The following is a 15,524-nucleotide window of genomic DNA, read 5'->3' on the forward strand; positions in this document are numbered from 1 at the left end:
TTAACACCCCTAATATTTATCCCTACCTACCTTCTTTGGGCATTTAGGAAAAATTAAGTGAAGATCTTATCATCAACCAAACAGAAAAAACCTGTTCGAAAACCCAGAACATCTCACAAATGATCACATTTTCGGTATAATTCTTTCTCAAAAAATAAAATAAAATAGAAGCCAAATGTATAATGCATAAAATCTTCATAAAACTAGATTTTGTATTGGCAACTCTAACTGGAAAATGTGCCACTTCTCTCATTGCATTTTTCTATTTTTGTTCTAAAAGGAATATGTCATCGTAAACAAAACAATCCCCACTAAATTAGGTGTTGCAAATAAACAATTCATTGTCTACTAACGAAATTTCACCTATCCATCAAAAATTTTTGCCTAGTTCAACCTTTCTCATCATTCTAATGGTGTTGTGCAGAATTGAATCCACTATTCCTGCTACCTGGAACCCAAAGGCAAAAATAAATTAGTACGCAATCTGGAGAGAAGTAAAGAACCAAAGATAGAAGATACTAACCGTGAAAACACCTCCAATTATTGCGCACACGTTTGTGATAAAATGTGAAAAGGATTTCTGATTTTCTGTTATTAACACCTGGGTACAGAAGACAGACAAAGAAAAAGAGATGAGAAACAAAGAGAGTAAAACTAGTACACAAATACCGTACTGTTTGTTATTAAACCTGCATGGGAGAGAGCTCGAAATGGAATTTTGCAACTGGTATTTGAAGACTTTGCACCAAGCTGCTGTGGGCTGTGTACTCATACTCCTCAATTAATTTATGATTTCTTCCTGTTATAACTTCACTTTTCACTATTTGAAGGTAATGCTCTATCTGCAAATGCAATTACCAGAAATATACTTAAGAAGAGTGTAAACATTAGCAATTCTTCACAAGCCAAATAAACTTCATTAATGATCTATTCAGTTGTAAGTCAATAAACAGGGGTTCCAGGAATATTGTGAGCAGATGCAATAATTATTGAAAGAAACTTACTATAAAAGAAGAGGAAACAACACTCTTTTAGTACTCAAAGAAAATTACCATAAAAAACAATCAAAATTATTTTAGTATTCCAACTCCATCCAGAAGGAAACGTTTGTTGGCTGTGAAAGCATCTCTAGGGAGGTAGAAGATCAATACAATAAAATGGACAGTTTTGAATGTTATTGGTGAATTTATAAGCCAACATTATAAAATAGGATCATTCAGAAAGAGTAAACATATTTAAAAGCTCAAAAGAGCAGGGACAGATGCATGGATCATTCAAAAAGTATTTGAACCACAGAGAAATTCTAGAATGAAACATAATATATTGTGTGTGCCACCCATCTCAATGCACCAATATCCATACACCTAAAAATCATGGACATGCAGCTATATATTGCTGATTTCACTTAAACATTGAGATGCTGATGTACAAGCACAGAACAATAGAGAAGCAAACACAATGCCAAGATGTGTAGAGTGACAAACTTACTGTAACATTAGCACCTAGATCACGATGATTTATGAAAGACCGACCATTCAACCTGTCATGGCTTCCACCAAGATAAGGTACCAATCGCTTGACATCACTCATCACCTTAGGAGCAATCATCCTACCAAATGAAAAATGTGATATGACGTGTGACATGTTCATTTGAGAAGCATCGAAGGAATGGGCTCCTGAATGCGCGGAAATTACAAGGTTTCCTGGAACCTGCACAGTAGAGGACAAATCATACCTAAATTCCTACTGAATGATAGTAGCTAAGAGTTTCATTGTTGGCTCAATTGACAGGAGAATTGTGATAATGATATAATGCATTTTACTCGTACCATATTCTCTCTTTTGTTTGTTCATGTTAACCATCAAGTACAAGAACTTGCTTAAGGACCTTTTTTTCTCTCTTTTGGTAGGACTCGTAAGGGTACCAACTACACAACTGTAGCTTAGTTCCTAACACGGCTAAATTTTATTCATGAAGAACCCAAGGCCAGCTGTGGCTGTCATGACTGCACATGTGGCTCTCAAGTAGGGCAACTCATATGTGCACTGCTCTGGTAACCAAAGTTTGTGCAGTCATAACAAGTGCCCCCCTTCGCATTTTTCTCTTTATTCATACCAATTCTACGCATGTGAAGCACCTCATGGCATGCTTTAGAAAAGAAAGAAGGATACGAGTAGTTGAAACTACCCTTTCATTTCTCCTTTTTCATCGCATTTCCAAGCATGTGAGATGGTTTGGGAGCAGAGGAAGAAATCAAGGAGTTCTGTGGGAATAACAAATTTCATACGTGCTAACATGCCCAATGCTTCTATTAATTTCAATCAATAGAAGATCACCTTCTTCACACGCACATAGCCTTCAATTCTACACCCTCCTGTCAGTGGTGCTGGTCTTTTTGCATTGTCAGTCCCATTGTCAGATTTACCCTCCAAAGCAAGTTTTTGGGCCTCAACAGGGATAGGTGCTACCAAAGTCTCCATTGTCTGCAAGGATATCAGATGGGTTTGCAATCTCAATTGGGGTATTGAACAAAAATTTCAGCAACAAGTATTAACGAGTTCAAAGTCAAAGTTAAACATAGGAAACTGTAGGGCTAATTGAAACTTATGAATGCTTGTACCTTAACCAGACTATCTGTATCTCGATCTCCATAATAAGATTCATGATCATGGTGTCCATGGTCATCCCTGTGACAGAATTCCAGAGAAAGAGGTTGATTAAGGTAAGCTTCATATGAACAAGACAGGCATGGTCAAGGGGGCAAAAATTTTGATATCTGAATTTGAGAAACAAAGGTATTAAACAAATTACCCAGGGTCTATATAAAAGGAAAAAATAAAATAAAAAGGAAACTGAAACAGGGGAGGGGGCGGAGGGAGCGAAGGAGTGAGGGAGAGAGAAATAGACAGAGAGAGAGAGAGAGAGAGAATTGACCTTTATATACTGTTATCATATTATAAAGCTCACAGAATGAGCAAACTATGCACATAGCTTCACATCACAACCAAGGCATCAGAAATGTCTTGATAAGACCTTATTTGCTCTAAGGTTGCATTTACATAGATGACTTGGAAATTAAGGATTTGGATTTGCATTATACATGAATTGACTGTTTACGATAACATGGATTTCAAATAATCAAGAAAATGTTATTGCGAGTTAACTCACTCATTCCCTTGAAAACATAATTTTATTTTCCATATATCAAAACTCTACATTTTCCATTCTTTTGACATTTGATTTGACACAAACAATTTAAGTCAAAAGTTAAATTCAAAACTCGCATTTAAATCCGCATATTGAAATGAAACCTAAGAGCACATAGAAAGATTCCAAACCTCAGGTGATGTTTAATAAATGCACATACAAGTTATATGAAGATCCAAAGGAAAAAAGTTTTAAATAATTAAATGCAACCTAGACTAACTAAAACTCCTAGAACAGAAGAAGGAAATAAATGACAACTTGAATATAAATAAATGAATAGACATCAGTTCAAAATAATCTAAAAGTCGGCAAAATTTTGTAGTATTTACCTCACATCACTTCCTTTACGAAAGATACGAATTGATGGATATCCTTGAATGTGATTCCTGATCATTATAGGGGAAACAAAGTTAATAATATAAAAAATAGGAAGCCAGTGGTACATTAAGCAAACTTGAGAGGTAAGTAAAAAGGAGTACAATAATGTTGTATTTGGGGTAACGTAAGGCAATAAGGTATGACTCTTTGAATATGAAAAAAGTTCAAATGGTGGTTCAATTCCAGGATGCTATGACAGATGGCTTAACTGTAGCAATCATACAAAATTAGCATATGAAAATAAATAGGACAGAGAGACTAAAACATGAGCACATCCATGTTCCCACCCTGAGGTTAACAGTTCTCCGTTCAAGCAGAAAAACAGTCAAAACATACTCGTGTGTAAGCAAGAAGCTATATTAATGAGAACGCTAAACTCAAGATAAAATCTAAAGCTCCAATTGGCATTTCAGAAGACTATGTCCTAGTGCTGTTATTTGAAAACCACCCCAGTTAAGGCAAGGCAGCTTAGAGTACTTGTTGCAAAACCTTCTTCAAAGGTAAGTAGGTTTCTCTTTCATGTTGAGTTTGGACTGCCCTTTCAAGCCAGATAAAAACCACCCTGATCATTTCAAGTTAAACTTACTGTTTTATAAAGTTATTAATGGTAAATAAAATCTGATATTTACAAAATTATTATTGCAGTGCAATAAGTTCCTGCGCTAATTAGTACTCCTTGGAGTTGTCCTTCAGTTTTATTCTCCACTGTAAGTGAATTATTAAATATCGCAATGAATAAATCCTTTGTTTCATTGAGGAGAACGAGAAATATTAATTAAACTTTGAGATTTTCTTTATACAACTAATAAGAACTGAAAGTGCATATGTTTGCGGTGAAAAGTACAATGTAAAATCTATTGCAAATCCATAAAAATTAGAAAATAAAGTAGAAAGTAGGAATGACCAATCTAAAATATACCTCTTACACAAGTCACCTTCTTCAGTACAATCTACTTTCGCCAAAAGAATACGCCCATCTATTTCTGGATCATATCTGTTAAACATGGAGGCACAAGAGAGAAGAGGGAGGGGGGGGGGGGGGAGGAGAGAGAGAGAGAGAGGAGTTATGGACTTCAAATTCTGGAGATTGTGTGGCAAAATAAAAAATATTACAGTACCACTTGAAAAATCATAAAATCTGGAAGAAAACAGTAGAACTTTCAGAAGTGAAGCACCTTTCTCTTATTATTTTGGCGGCCTTCTCCCATGAAGGTTTCTGAAAAAGAAAAAAAAAAGAAGAGAGAACATGAAGCAGGAACATAATACAAGAAAAAGAAACAAACACAGAAAGAAGATACAGCTTTTGGATGATTTCGACTAAATAGTTCAATTCAATCAACCAAACTTTTAATGCGCACAAGTACCGTTCAACAGTTCCATTGAAAATGAAGAAAGGGCACCATGAACTAACTCAAGGATCTTGTGGCTTGTCATATGCGCACGAGTACACACATGATCAAAGGTACAAATGGGGGCAAAACAAGTTCCCACGATTCAAGACAATGTATGAAATAAGTCAGAAGAAACATTACATATATTACAACCTTTAAGATTTTATCTGTTTTTTTCTTTTGTGGAAAAACTTAAAAGATTTAAATAAGCTGCAGAAATCCTCAGAATGAAAACTGCGACATAATAAGTTTTCCCATCGTACAGGAGCTAACCTTTGATTTCTGGCTACAAGATGAGATTCTAAATTCTGTGCCATCATGCCAAAACCATAAAATAGACATACGCAAGTATATAACAAGATTGTATAAAATGATTAATCAACATAGCTAACATTTCATCAAAAGAAATTTGAGCAACTTGTGAAGCTAATTAATTTACCAGACGATTGCTCCAGTAGCACCAAGGAGCATAAAAATTAACAACCAAAATTGGATGCCTGCAAAAGAATTGTTTAATGCAAAATCAGGAATGGTATTATTTTGCAACATAAAGCCAGAAGTCACCCACATCAGTGGCTTTAAATATGAAAGGTATGGAATTAAAAGTTGGCCTACTTACTGGTGAGTAAACTTTTCAAAAGTTCGAGCGGTTATTGAAACAGAGCCATCACCACCATATTCATCACCATCCCCATGCTTAATGTCATGGAAAGCGGGTCCTGAGTGGAACTCAGAGCCAGTGGGTTTTAAATCTGGACCTATAGAGAACTTGCGAATTGTTTTCGTTATATTCAATCTGTTCTGAAAATAAGAGGGCACGAATTCAGGCCAGATGGATGCCACATCAAGAATATAAAAAATGACTACAAAGGATCTTTAACAGTAGGGAGCAAAAATCAATAACAGAATAGATAATATAGACAAAACAAAATGAGAGAGAAACTTACTGTTCCCAACACATCACTCACGTCAATGGATGCAAATTCACATGAGAGTGCAGGAAAACTACATGAAAATTGAGATAATGTTAGTTTTTTAAATAAATAAAACACAAGAAAATGAGAGAAAGAGGCAAGAGGGAGAGGGAGGGGGTGGAAGGGAGTTTATATAAGTTGATACTTCAAAAGTGAAAGACTTAAGAGTTTCCCTGAGTAACAGAGGGGGTACCCTGATAACCTAATGCTTTGACAATCTAATTGGCTCCTTTCAGCCGAGTAAAGCATTGCCTACAAATTCCTAAGTAATGCACCTAGGAATCATTTGAACCTAATTAAAGCAAGCACATGGAACTCAGGCATCACCTTGTCCACGCTTGATAAGTCCTACAACTCTCAACCATGATATTGATGCCAGTCAATATATAATACTACTAAGTATTCATCACATGTGGTTCGGCAGTATCACGTCAAACTAGCATTCAAAAGTTCTGACCATATGTGTCATATATAGGATCTGATTGTGTACCACTGCTGCCTGAAGATAGTGTCGACTCCATATACGAACATACTAAGCCTAAACATGACTCAATAACTTCATAAACATCGAAAAACATCAATCCAAGCTATGAAACTTTACCTTATATTAAATTCAATACGTAAGAAGTCCCCATCAGAACTCTTGTCAACAATAACAGATGTAGAGGTGCTGAAGGCCAAATAACTATTCAGTTCCTGCAAAATGATCATCGTAAGTACCATCAGATGTAAAGAAATGTCACTATTACTAAATTTAGTAATAAAGTGCCAAAACAGATTACTGAAAAAGGAAAAAGGAAAAAGGAAAAGATGATGGTAAATATAGACATGATGAGGTACATTAGCCACAAGAATATCTCAATGAAAAAAATTATAGAAAAGAAAGAAAATAATGGAAATTCCAAAAGAAAATTTAGAAATAAAAAAAGGTTACACATCCATACAGGACCAAAACAAGCATTAATTGAGAAAAAGGATCATCACTCATTCTCTAAACAGTCAAAGTTTAATACTTTGAATAAGTAACCAACTAAAGATATAGGAGCTGCTTTACCATTCCAAATAAAAACATCATGGCAAGAGCTGCTATTATAGATAATCCTGCACCCGATAATGATGCTTCAGTCAAATCTCTTGGAATTTTCCTGGACATAGGAAAACATTTGTAGCATAAATTAATATATACATATATATATATATATATATATATATAAAGTATCAGAACAACCACCATAAGTAAAATATTGCACACTAAATTTCCCCACAGGTCTATTTTTCTTTCTCCTGCTATTCACAAGAAACTTTTGAGAAGAGATACAAAGCGATCTCCATCTGTATTACCTATAAACTTTAAGTATGTAAAATTAGTTTCTTTAATGCATTAAGAAAGTATATACAATTCTAAGCCCATGTAATTTGAAGTTTTTATTTCAATGCACTATGACTCTGAAAGTGGATTTGCTTGCCGATACTTGTTTTGTATCTTTATACATTTTCTTTTCCCTGGGATTTCCGCCTGCTTTTGCATCCTGTTTCTCTGACATTTCTCCCCCAAACAATAAGAAGAAAATAATAAAGAGAGACACCCAGAAGCTAAAACCAATCAATCTTCTAGCGTGAATGCTTCAACTAAGCACCTCCAAATAATATGGTAATGCTTCCTTACTCTCAGGTAGTGTTGTTGAAATGAACTTTGAAAAGGCATGGGCAAATCTATGGAGTGGCTAATTCATTGTTTAGTTGACCAACCCATAAATAAATTAAAAAAACCAACAAAATCAAAAGAAAGCAAAATAAAATAGGAATTCCATATCAATGCCCATTCCAGAAAATGTAATTGGCAATTATATTCCTCACCAGTTTTGCATCCCTTTCCAATGTTCATCCTAGCAATCAAACACTACAAATTCTTCCAAAAACAACCTAAAACTAACACAACTTACTCGTTCCTACATCTGCCATCAAGATTATCAACCAATAGTTATTCTGTGCCACCAAACTACTCAAAAACATCAATCTTTTCAAACTTTTCTACACGATTATTACATTAATCATCAATTCTGATTACAACCCAACAATTACTTCAATTCCATTCGCGCATCCAAGCCATTCATTCTCTAACCCACCATAATTCATAACCCAAATGCACCAACGCAATCACACAATGAAATTGAGCTTTCCATAATCAGATTCAGATTTACACACACAACAGAGCTGATGCACAGTGAAGGGAAGTAAAGGAAATGCGAGAGATCTGACCTGTAAAAATCGACGGACTTGATCTTGCCCGTGGAAATCATGGTGGAGATTAAGGGTGTGGATTTCAGAGCAACAGAGAGCTCTAATCCCAGTTCCCGAGCAATCAAAATGAATGAAATGGGAGAGAGAGCTGCCTTGCCTACGCCTCTCGCCTCTCGCCTTAGCTTCTTTCTCTTTCTGCTCTGCCTTCACGTGTAATTTTTATTGATCCTGTGTGTGACGGTGTAGCTTACTTAGTACGGAAAGAAACTATCACTCTCGTGCAAGGGGCCAGATCCCAGTGCAAGTGCGGACCCACAATATCTCGCTTCTGTAAATTAAATGAGAATAAAGGCTTTCCTTTTATTTCATTCTTTTCCTTTTCTTTTTTCTTGCGCTAATTTTGGTAACACGCAATTAGTAGTTGACTTTTCTTAATGGTAGATTTTTATACTATTTTTATATGGATTTTTTTCTAAATCATAAGGGATTATCGAACTCTTAGACCTATACTAATTTTTTTTAATAATACTATTTGTATAACATTTTTTGACCACTTTGTTGATCACATCTCTTTATAAAAATGGACACACTAATATATGTGGGATCACTTGTATTAGAGAAGTGGTCATTAGTCAGTAATGTGATCAACAGATCTTATACAAATAAACAAAATTCGTTTTATTTTCATTTTCGCTCACTTGGGTGCCAACAAAATTATATTTATTTAAACTTTTAAATGCAACAACCCTTAAATTTTGAGACTTTCATCAGAATGGTATTTCAATTTTTAGTTTAATTGTGATCTTCATCCTTTGCCCGTGTGCATAAACTCGATTAGAATAAAGCAGAAAACCTATAGTTTAAAAAGATGTGTACATAATATTCATTATAATCAAGAACCACTAGTATTGAAAATGGAGTTTTTATCAAAAATAGCCAAAATTTACCTTTTACTTACATAAATATCATTTTTTATAAATAAATAAATAAAATTAAAAAATAGCCAAAAACTCACTTAAATAGACTTAAATGCACTCAAAATTAAAATACACATAAATAAATAATAGCAGGTGAGTGAAGAAAATAGGAGAGTGATTTCTTGCAGACACTGTGAAGCGATACTACCGATAGTAAAGTGACCTTTGAATTAATCCATCAGCCAATTCAATAACTTGTTTCGACTTTCCTTGTAATGTGCAATTACATGCACAATTTTCAATTCACTCTAATTCAAGGTTTGGAAACAAAAAATCAATAACCCAATTTTCAATTCTTCTTGTTGTGATCAACCCAATTTTTGGGGGTTTGAATAGTTCTTGTATGATTTGAACAACTAATTTTAATATCGACTTTCATAATAATCTTGGACAAGATAATAAAATTGAAGATTGACAAGACTTTCAGACGTTAGGGAGCACAACCATGTATTTAATTTTTGTACTCATGTATTGGAATTACTCCAATTCCCCTATCACACATCAGGAATCAAAATCCATGTGAGTTTCAAACATAATACTTAAAAAACTAGGAATTATAATATGGTAAAAAAAGAAGTTAAGGTGGCAACCTGAAAAAAAAAAAAAAAAAATGTTATCACGTGACTTGCATGTGACTCTTTTCACGAAAAATCCTATCCGTTTTAACGGAATGTCGTATTTCCGGAAAGAAAAAACCTTACTTCATTTTGTAAACTCAAGCTCACGAATCGTTCTGATTTGATTTCGTTGCCCGGCCGGCGGTAAACAGTAGAATAGAAAGTTTCAAAACTCAGGCAGTTGTATTCAACCTCCTTCATCATCATCCCCAAAGCTAGAGAGAGTGAGAGAGATGGCAAGTGTAGCTGCAATAAGAGCCTTGAGGAAACGAATCAGTCCTTCCCTCACGTCACGAATTATCGCTTCCACCTCCAATTCTCGATCCGTAAGTTCACTTTCATTCATTCACCACAAATATTCAAAATTCACTTCAAAATATTTTCAATTAGATATGGCAGTTCAACTATTCAATCTAGTTAATAATTATTTTTTAATTGTATATAATTTTTCAAATGATTGAATAGATTAGCACACTGGTGTTAGCTGAACACCAAGGTGGTGCTATCAAGCCCCAATCAGTGAGCGCGGTAAAGGCTGCAAAATCTTTAAGCAACGACAATCCTATTTCATTGCTATTGGGCAGGCTCCGGCTCTGCCCTTCACGAAGCCGCAGCAAACGCCGCTCATGTGACCCTTCAGTTTCTGAGGTATCTCAAATGGCGTCGACAGGTTCTTTTTAATCTATGATAAAGTCTTGTGCTTGATGTTGTTTTGGTGGTGTTTTTGCTTATTTCCAAATGGGTTACTGACCCAATTGATTGAATGGGTTTTTTTTTTGGTTGGTAAATATTAAATGGGATTTTGAAAATTGTGGAGTGTTATGGTATGTGATCAATTACTGTTGTGTAGGTTCTTGTCGCTGATTCTGATGAATTTAGTCATCCTCTAGCAGAGCCTTGGGCTAAACTGATCCATTTGGTTCAGCAGAAAGGCGGGTACTCACATGTAATCACTGCTTCAGGTTCGTTTGGCAAGAACATACTGCCAAGGGCAGCTGCCCTTTTAGATGTTTCTCCGATCACGGATGTGATTGAAATTTCAGACCCTCATCTATTTGTCAGGTAACTTTGGTTATATGGCTGTTGTTGTGATCATTTCTCCTCTTATGTTAACTGTTGTTTGAAATTTGTTTTTCTTTCGCACGTAATGACTTCAGTGAAAAGAAACAGTACACCATAATGAAATAGCAATTCACTGAAAATACAACCAATCAAAGCCACTACGGGCGCATTAGCAAAACCATATTATAATTCACCAGACAACAAAAGCTCTTCAAATCTGAACAGTTTATAGTCAACATTTTACATGCGTCCTTACTGTAGTAAAAATTCAAGTGCTTTTAATTCTTTATTCTTCTGATTTTTTGGCACAAAGGTTTTTGTCAACCCATTTCCCGATAGGTAGAAACTCAGGGATTTCCCTGCCAAAGTTTCAACTTATCCAAATCAGATGCAAGCCAGCATGGCTTACATTTAGCTCTGGTATCTTGTTTAACTTTTGGCAAGGATCTAGACGGGTTTGTTCCATGTTCCCGCGTAAGCATCTCTTGGTTGACTTTTGACTATGTATCCATGGTAAATGTCGATTTCATCTGGCTAGAAGTAAGACGATATTTTCATATGGCAGGCCAATATATGCTGGAAATGCACTTTGTACTGTTCGATACACTGGTGCTGGACCTTGTTTGTTGACAGTTAGATCAACATCCTTTCCAGTGTCCCCCATCTTAGCTGATTCAAAATCAAATGAAGCTCCTATCACCCAGGTTGATCTCTCCACCTTTGGTGAAGGTCTGTTTGTCATTTTCTAATCCATAAACTATTTAGTGGCCAAATATACTTTTAAAATTTAATTTATTTAACTAGAATTGTATGTGACTGCTTCTATGTCCATCTGTGGATTCATTTTCGTGGTAATGCTTCAAAATCAACAGTGTCTTGGGTGATTTTTTGTCCATCAAATGGATCTGGCTGATCAATTTGCTAAATTGCTACCTAATTGGCAATTAAAACATAGATCTATTAACATGGGTTAATATCTCATTTGCAGATTCTGTTGGTAAATCTCGATACGTAAAGCACACATCACAGGATACAGAACGCCCTGATCTTGGGAATGCTCGTGTTGTGGTTACTGGGGGCCGTGCATTGAAAAGTGCTGAAAACTTCAAAATGATAGAAAAACTTGCTGAGAAACTTGGTGCAGCTGGTAATTCCTTGTAAATTTTTTTTTTTGTTAGAACTCCATTTTTTTTTTTCAGCATCTGTATTCTTGTGCATGTGTTTGTTAGTGCTGTTGGTAATTCCATTGTAATATTTTTCATGCTCAGAACTCCATTCTTTTCTTTTCCAGCATGTGTATTATTTTTGGTGTTGTTTCTTTGTGTGTGTCTTATTGTTGTTTGCCTCTGCGTGTGTGACTCGTCCCGTGACTGTGCATATGTGCTGATGACCTGTCATGCGTCATGCTAATGACTTTCCATGCTTTCTCATAACTTTAATTTTTCCATGCTTTCTCATAACTTTAATATGATATGTAGTTGAGTTGTCATAGGCATTATATTCAGAATTAGAAGAATTTGAACCTTCCATACTCAGGCATATGCTGTTGTTGCAAATGGGTAGGAAAATCTGACATTTCTTTCTTCTCCTTTTCTTAGTTGGAGCTACTCGTGCTGCTGTTGATGCAGGATATGTTCCCAATGACCTTCAGGTAACGTTGATAATGGTTCTTTCCAACTTTGAAGAATGTATTGACTTCTATGTATGTATGCCTGCTGTCTTCAGCATTTTCAATACACCATAAGCTGGAACTTCACTCATGCCCCTCCCACATCAAGTGTTTCATTTGTAGCCTATTCTTCATGGTCTTGAAACTGTCAAAATTAATTTGTTTACTAGTTGACATTATGCAACACAAAAATAGAAACATGCTTCAGCTACACATCCCAGCTAGAAGGCTCGCAGTGCAGATGCCACATTTGAAGTACTTTTTCTAGTACACGTACTTTTTTCTTTTTAATAACTGGCAAGACATATTTTGGACTTGAATGCTCACATTATTCGCCATATCTCTTCCTACATCTTAAATAATATAAATTGGTGTCATGAATCTTAACCATTTGCACTATCTTGAGGATATGAAATGCATTGGGTAAATGTTTATGATGGCTCACAAAGGGTGCATATTATAATTAGTCCTAAGTTCTGATTTTCAATTTTTTTTTGGTTCTCCGGGTCTTAGAAATGTGGTTACTTTGTGTATTAGGTTGGCCAAACTGGAAAGATAGTTGCCCCAGAGTTGTACATGGCTTTTGGTGTTTCTGGAGCCATTCAACACTTAGCAGGCATGAGAGATTCCAAGGTCATTGTTGCTGTGAACAAAGATGCAGAGGCCCCCATATTCCAGGTGATGGCTTAAACTCTCTCTCATAATTGTCAAGGTTAATGGTAGTTAGTACAGTTGGCCTCTCAGATCAGAAGGTTATGATACAAGATGCATTCTTTTCAAAGTCTGCCGAATTCAGTCCTTGCTGAAAGAGCCTAAAGGCGAAGTACTTTTTTGCTTCATCAGATGCCAAAAAGGGAAGGAAAAAAAAAACAAGAACTTAGTTTCTTAAAATGTGGACCATATAATGTATTTGGTTTAAGGATTTTTCATTCTGCAAAACTTGTTCTGTATGTAGTTGTCAAGCATTTTTGGAAAGATATGGCATAAATGGATTTACATGCTGCTATTTTTTGCCATTCTAATAATAAACTCTTTGATGTACATTACAGGTTGCTGACTATGGACTTGTAGGCGATATTTTTGAAGTGATACCAGAGTTGCTAGAGAAGCTTCCTGAGAATAAATAAGTCATAACCTGAACAGTTTACACATCCAAAAATGTGCTGCAAGATAGCTGAACATCTTTGTACATCAGAAATTCCATATTTAATAATAGTAACAATATCAGAACCTGGTATTGGAATTTTAATAATACCATCATAATTCTTCTGGTGAATATGCCTTCCCTGAAATAAAATCGTGAAGAAATTGTGTTATATCGAACTTGTGGATTAAATTTACTCTGCATCCGTTTTGCAACGATTTCCATTTGGCGACCCTTATAACACTATTCTAACATTGGGGGCATCCCAATTGTATTGAGCAACATTATCCTCTCTTCCTCGCATTCATGATTCTGTATTTTTTAAGAGCCACGATGTCTTTATATTTTAGGAGTTGGATAGAGAGCCGTTGTGTAGCCAGAGAAGTTTATTCCCACTAGTCAAATGGTAAATAAATTTCGCGTTCTAATTCTCAGAATCTGTGTATGATGAAGAAGAAAAAAGATCTTTGGTAATCCATTTTGTATAAATATCTTTTTTGGTGACATTAGCATAAACAAGCGCATCTGGTGTAGTGGTATCATAGTACCCTCCCACGGTACTGACCAGGGTTCGATTCCCTGGATGCGCAAATCTGTTTTTCTTTTTATATTTCGTTAAAATAAAATAAAACTAATTGCAGAATCCAAATTAGGCAACATGCCATTTACATGAGGGACATGCGCTTTTGTGGTTGTTGTTGAGAAAAGATGGTTTTTTTTTTTTTTTTCCCCAAGGAGAAAAGATGGTATTAAATTCATGGGAAATATTACATGTTAAGAATTAGCATGTTAATGATGGCTTTGTTAAATAATTACAAGTTGAAAATAATTAGCTGTAAAGTAAAGCAGCTTCATGTTTGATAAATAATTGTTTTAAAATGTTGTTAGGTACAAAAAGTAGTGTCAAAACCATTTGGTAAATTTTAATATAAAATTGTTGTAACTGTGAATAATGACTCAAAGATACATGATGTTGAAAGTATTATGCGCTAATTATGTGGTGGTAGTGGATGTGGTGAAAAAGATGGAGGTGAAGATGGTGAAAGAGGTGGTGGTGGAGGTGGTGGTTGTGGAGGTGGAGGTGGTGAAGGTGATGGTGGACGTGGAGGTGGTGGAGATGGAGGAGGAGGAGGTAGTGGTTGTGATGGTGGTGGTGGCGGCGGAGAAGGATGTGGTGGTGATGGTGGTGGTGGAGGAGGATGTGGTGGCGGTGGTCGTGGAGTTGGTAGAGTTGGATGTGGAGGTGGAGGTGGAGGTGGTGTCACTTTTAAAAATGAATGATGGTATTTTGAAAATTTAAAAAATTCATTGAAGACTGATCTCTGCTTCTTTTGAAAGCAACTTTGAAAAGCAACCCAAAGCTTGCTTTTAAAAGTTGTTGTCAAAAGGCCACTGCTTTTAAAATAATCGATATATTTTATTTTTATCAAATACCTTAATTTGCTTAATTTTAAAGTGAAGCAGGTTTTTGGTCAAAAAAAACAATCTCAAATGTAGCCTTAAAACCTTCTCGAAGAAAATAAAATCCTAGTGTAGGAAAGAGTACCGCTTATTCTTAACTAAACATAAGCAATAAAATCCTGGGGTAGAAAATAAGATCCTCGGCTCCCCGTTTTATCAGTTTTGGAGAATTCTCATACCTGTCTTCGTCGGGGGGCTATCCCTTATCCCCACCTCGAATCCTTAATTTTTTTGTATAAAAATATTAATCCTCACATTAAATTATCATTCAATACATTTTATTTAAATATAAAAATCAATATGCAAAATAAGAGTTTCAAAACATGAATCCATTTCGACAATTTATGCTTTGGCAATAGAGGAACTATATGCGAACTCCAAGAAACCTTTATCATTCTTTGA

General features: G+C 35.5%; 2 protein-coding genes and 1 non-coding gene across 3 annotated transcripts; 2 read left to right on the forward strand and 1 right to left on the reverse strand.

Moving 5' to 3' along the window:
* On the reverse strand, positions 168-8,412 carry LOC18781326 (protein disulfide-isomerase 5-3). Its single transcript, XM_007213902.2, has 15 exons — positions 8,211-8,412; positions 7,006-7,096; positions 6,553-6,647; positions 5,925-5,982; positions 5,597-5,778; positions 5,417-5,474; positions 4,762-4,802; positions 4,506-4,580; positions 3,538-3,594; positions 2,622-2,688; positions 2,338-2,484; positions 1,489-1,710; positions 690-842; positions 524-601; positions 168-448 (listed from the first exon to the last, which is right to left on the reverse strand). Exons 1-15 carry the CDS (start codon positions 8,249-8,251, stop codon positions 371-373), a joined length of 1,443 nt encoding a protein of 480 aa, XP_007213964.1. The 5' UTR covers positions 8,252-8,412; the 3' UTR covers positions 168-370.
* Positions 9,683-13,833, forward strand: LOC18780696 (electron transfer flavoprotein subunit alpha, mitochondrial). The gene is made up of 8 exons (XM_007211424.2): positions 9,683-10,112; positions 10,252-10,434; positions 10,637-10,848; positions 11,414-11,577; positions 11,837-11,995; positions 12,447-12,499; positions 13,055-13,195; positions 13,567-13,833. Exons 1-8 carry the CDS (start codon positions 10,020-10,022, stop codon positions 13,642-13,644), a joined length of 1,083 nt encoding a protein of 360 aa, XP_007211486.1. The 5' UTR covers positions 9,683-10,019; the 3' UTR covers positions 13,645-13,833.
* TRNAG-CCC lies at positions 14,181-14,251 on the forward strand. Its single transcript has one exon. It is a non-coding gene; the product is annotated as a tRNA-Gly (tRNA).

This window comes from Prunus persica, chromosome G4 (genome assembly GCF_000346465.2).
Source record: "Prunus persica cultivar Lovell chromosome G4, Prunus_persica_NCBIv2, whole genome shotgun sequence".
In the NCBI taxonomy this organism is placed as follows: Eukaryota; Viridiplantae; Streptophyta; class Magnoliopsida; order Rosales; family Rosaceae; genus Prunus; species Prunus persica.

Excerpts from the sequence above, each read along its gene's own strand:
- LOC18781326 (XM_007213902.2), bottom strand. The coding sequence starts at position 8,251 with ATGATTTCCACGGGCAAGATCAAGTCCGTCGATTTTTACAG. Across the intron at positions 4,803-5,416 it reads GCTACTGGAGCAATCGTCTG|AAACCTTCATGGGAGAAGGC; the intron begins GTAAATTAATTA and ends TTTCTTTTTCAG. Across the intron at positions 4,581-4,761 it reads GCCAAAATAATAAGAGAAAG|ATATGATCCAGAAATAGATG; the intron begins GTGCTTCACTTC and ends CATGTTTAACAG.
- LOC18780696 (XM_007211424.2), top strand. The coding sequence starts at position 10,020 with ATGGCAAGTGTAGCTGCAATAAGAGCCTTGAGGAAACGAATCAGTCCT. Across the intron at positions 10,113-10,251 it reads CCACCTCCAATTCTCGATCC|ATTAGCACACTGGTGTTAGC; the intron begins GTAAGTTCACTT and ends ATGATTGAATAG. Across the intron at positions 11,578-11,836 it reads TCTCTCCACCTTTGGTGAAG|ATTCTGTTGGTAAATCTCGA; the intron begins GTCTGTTTGTCA and ends TCTCATTTGCAG.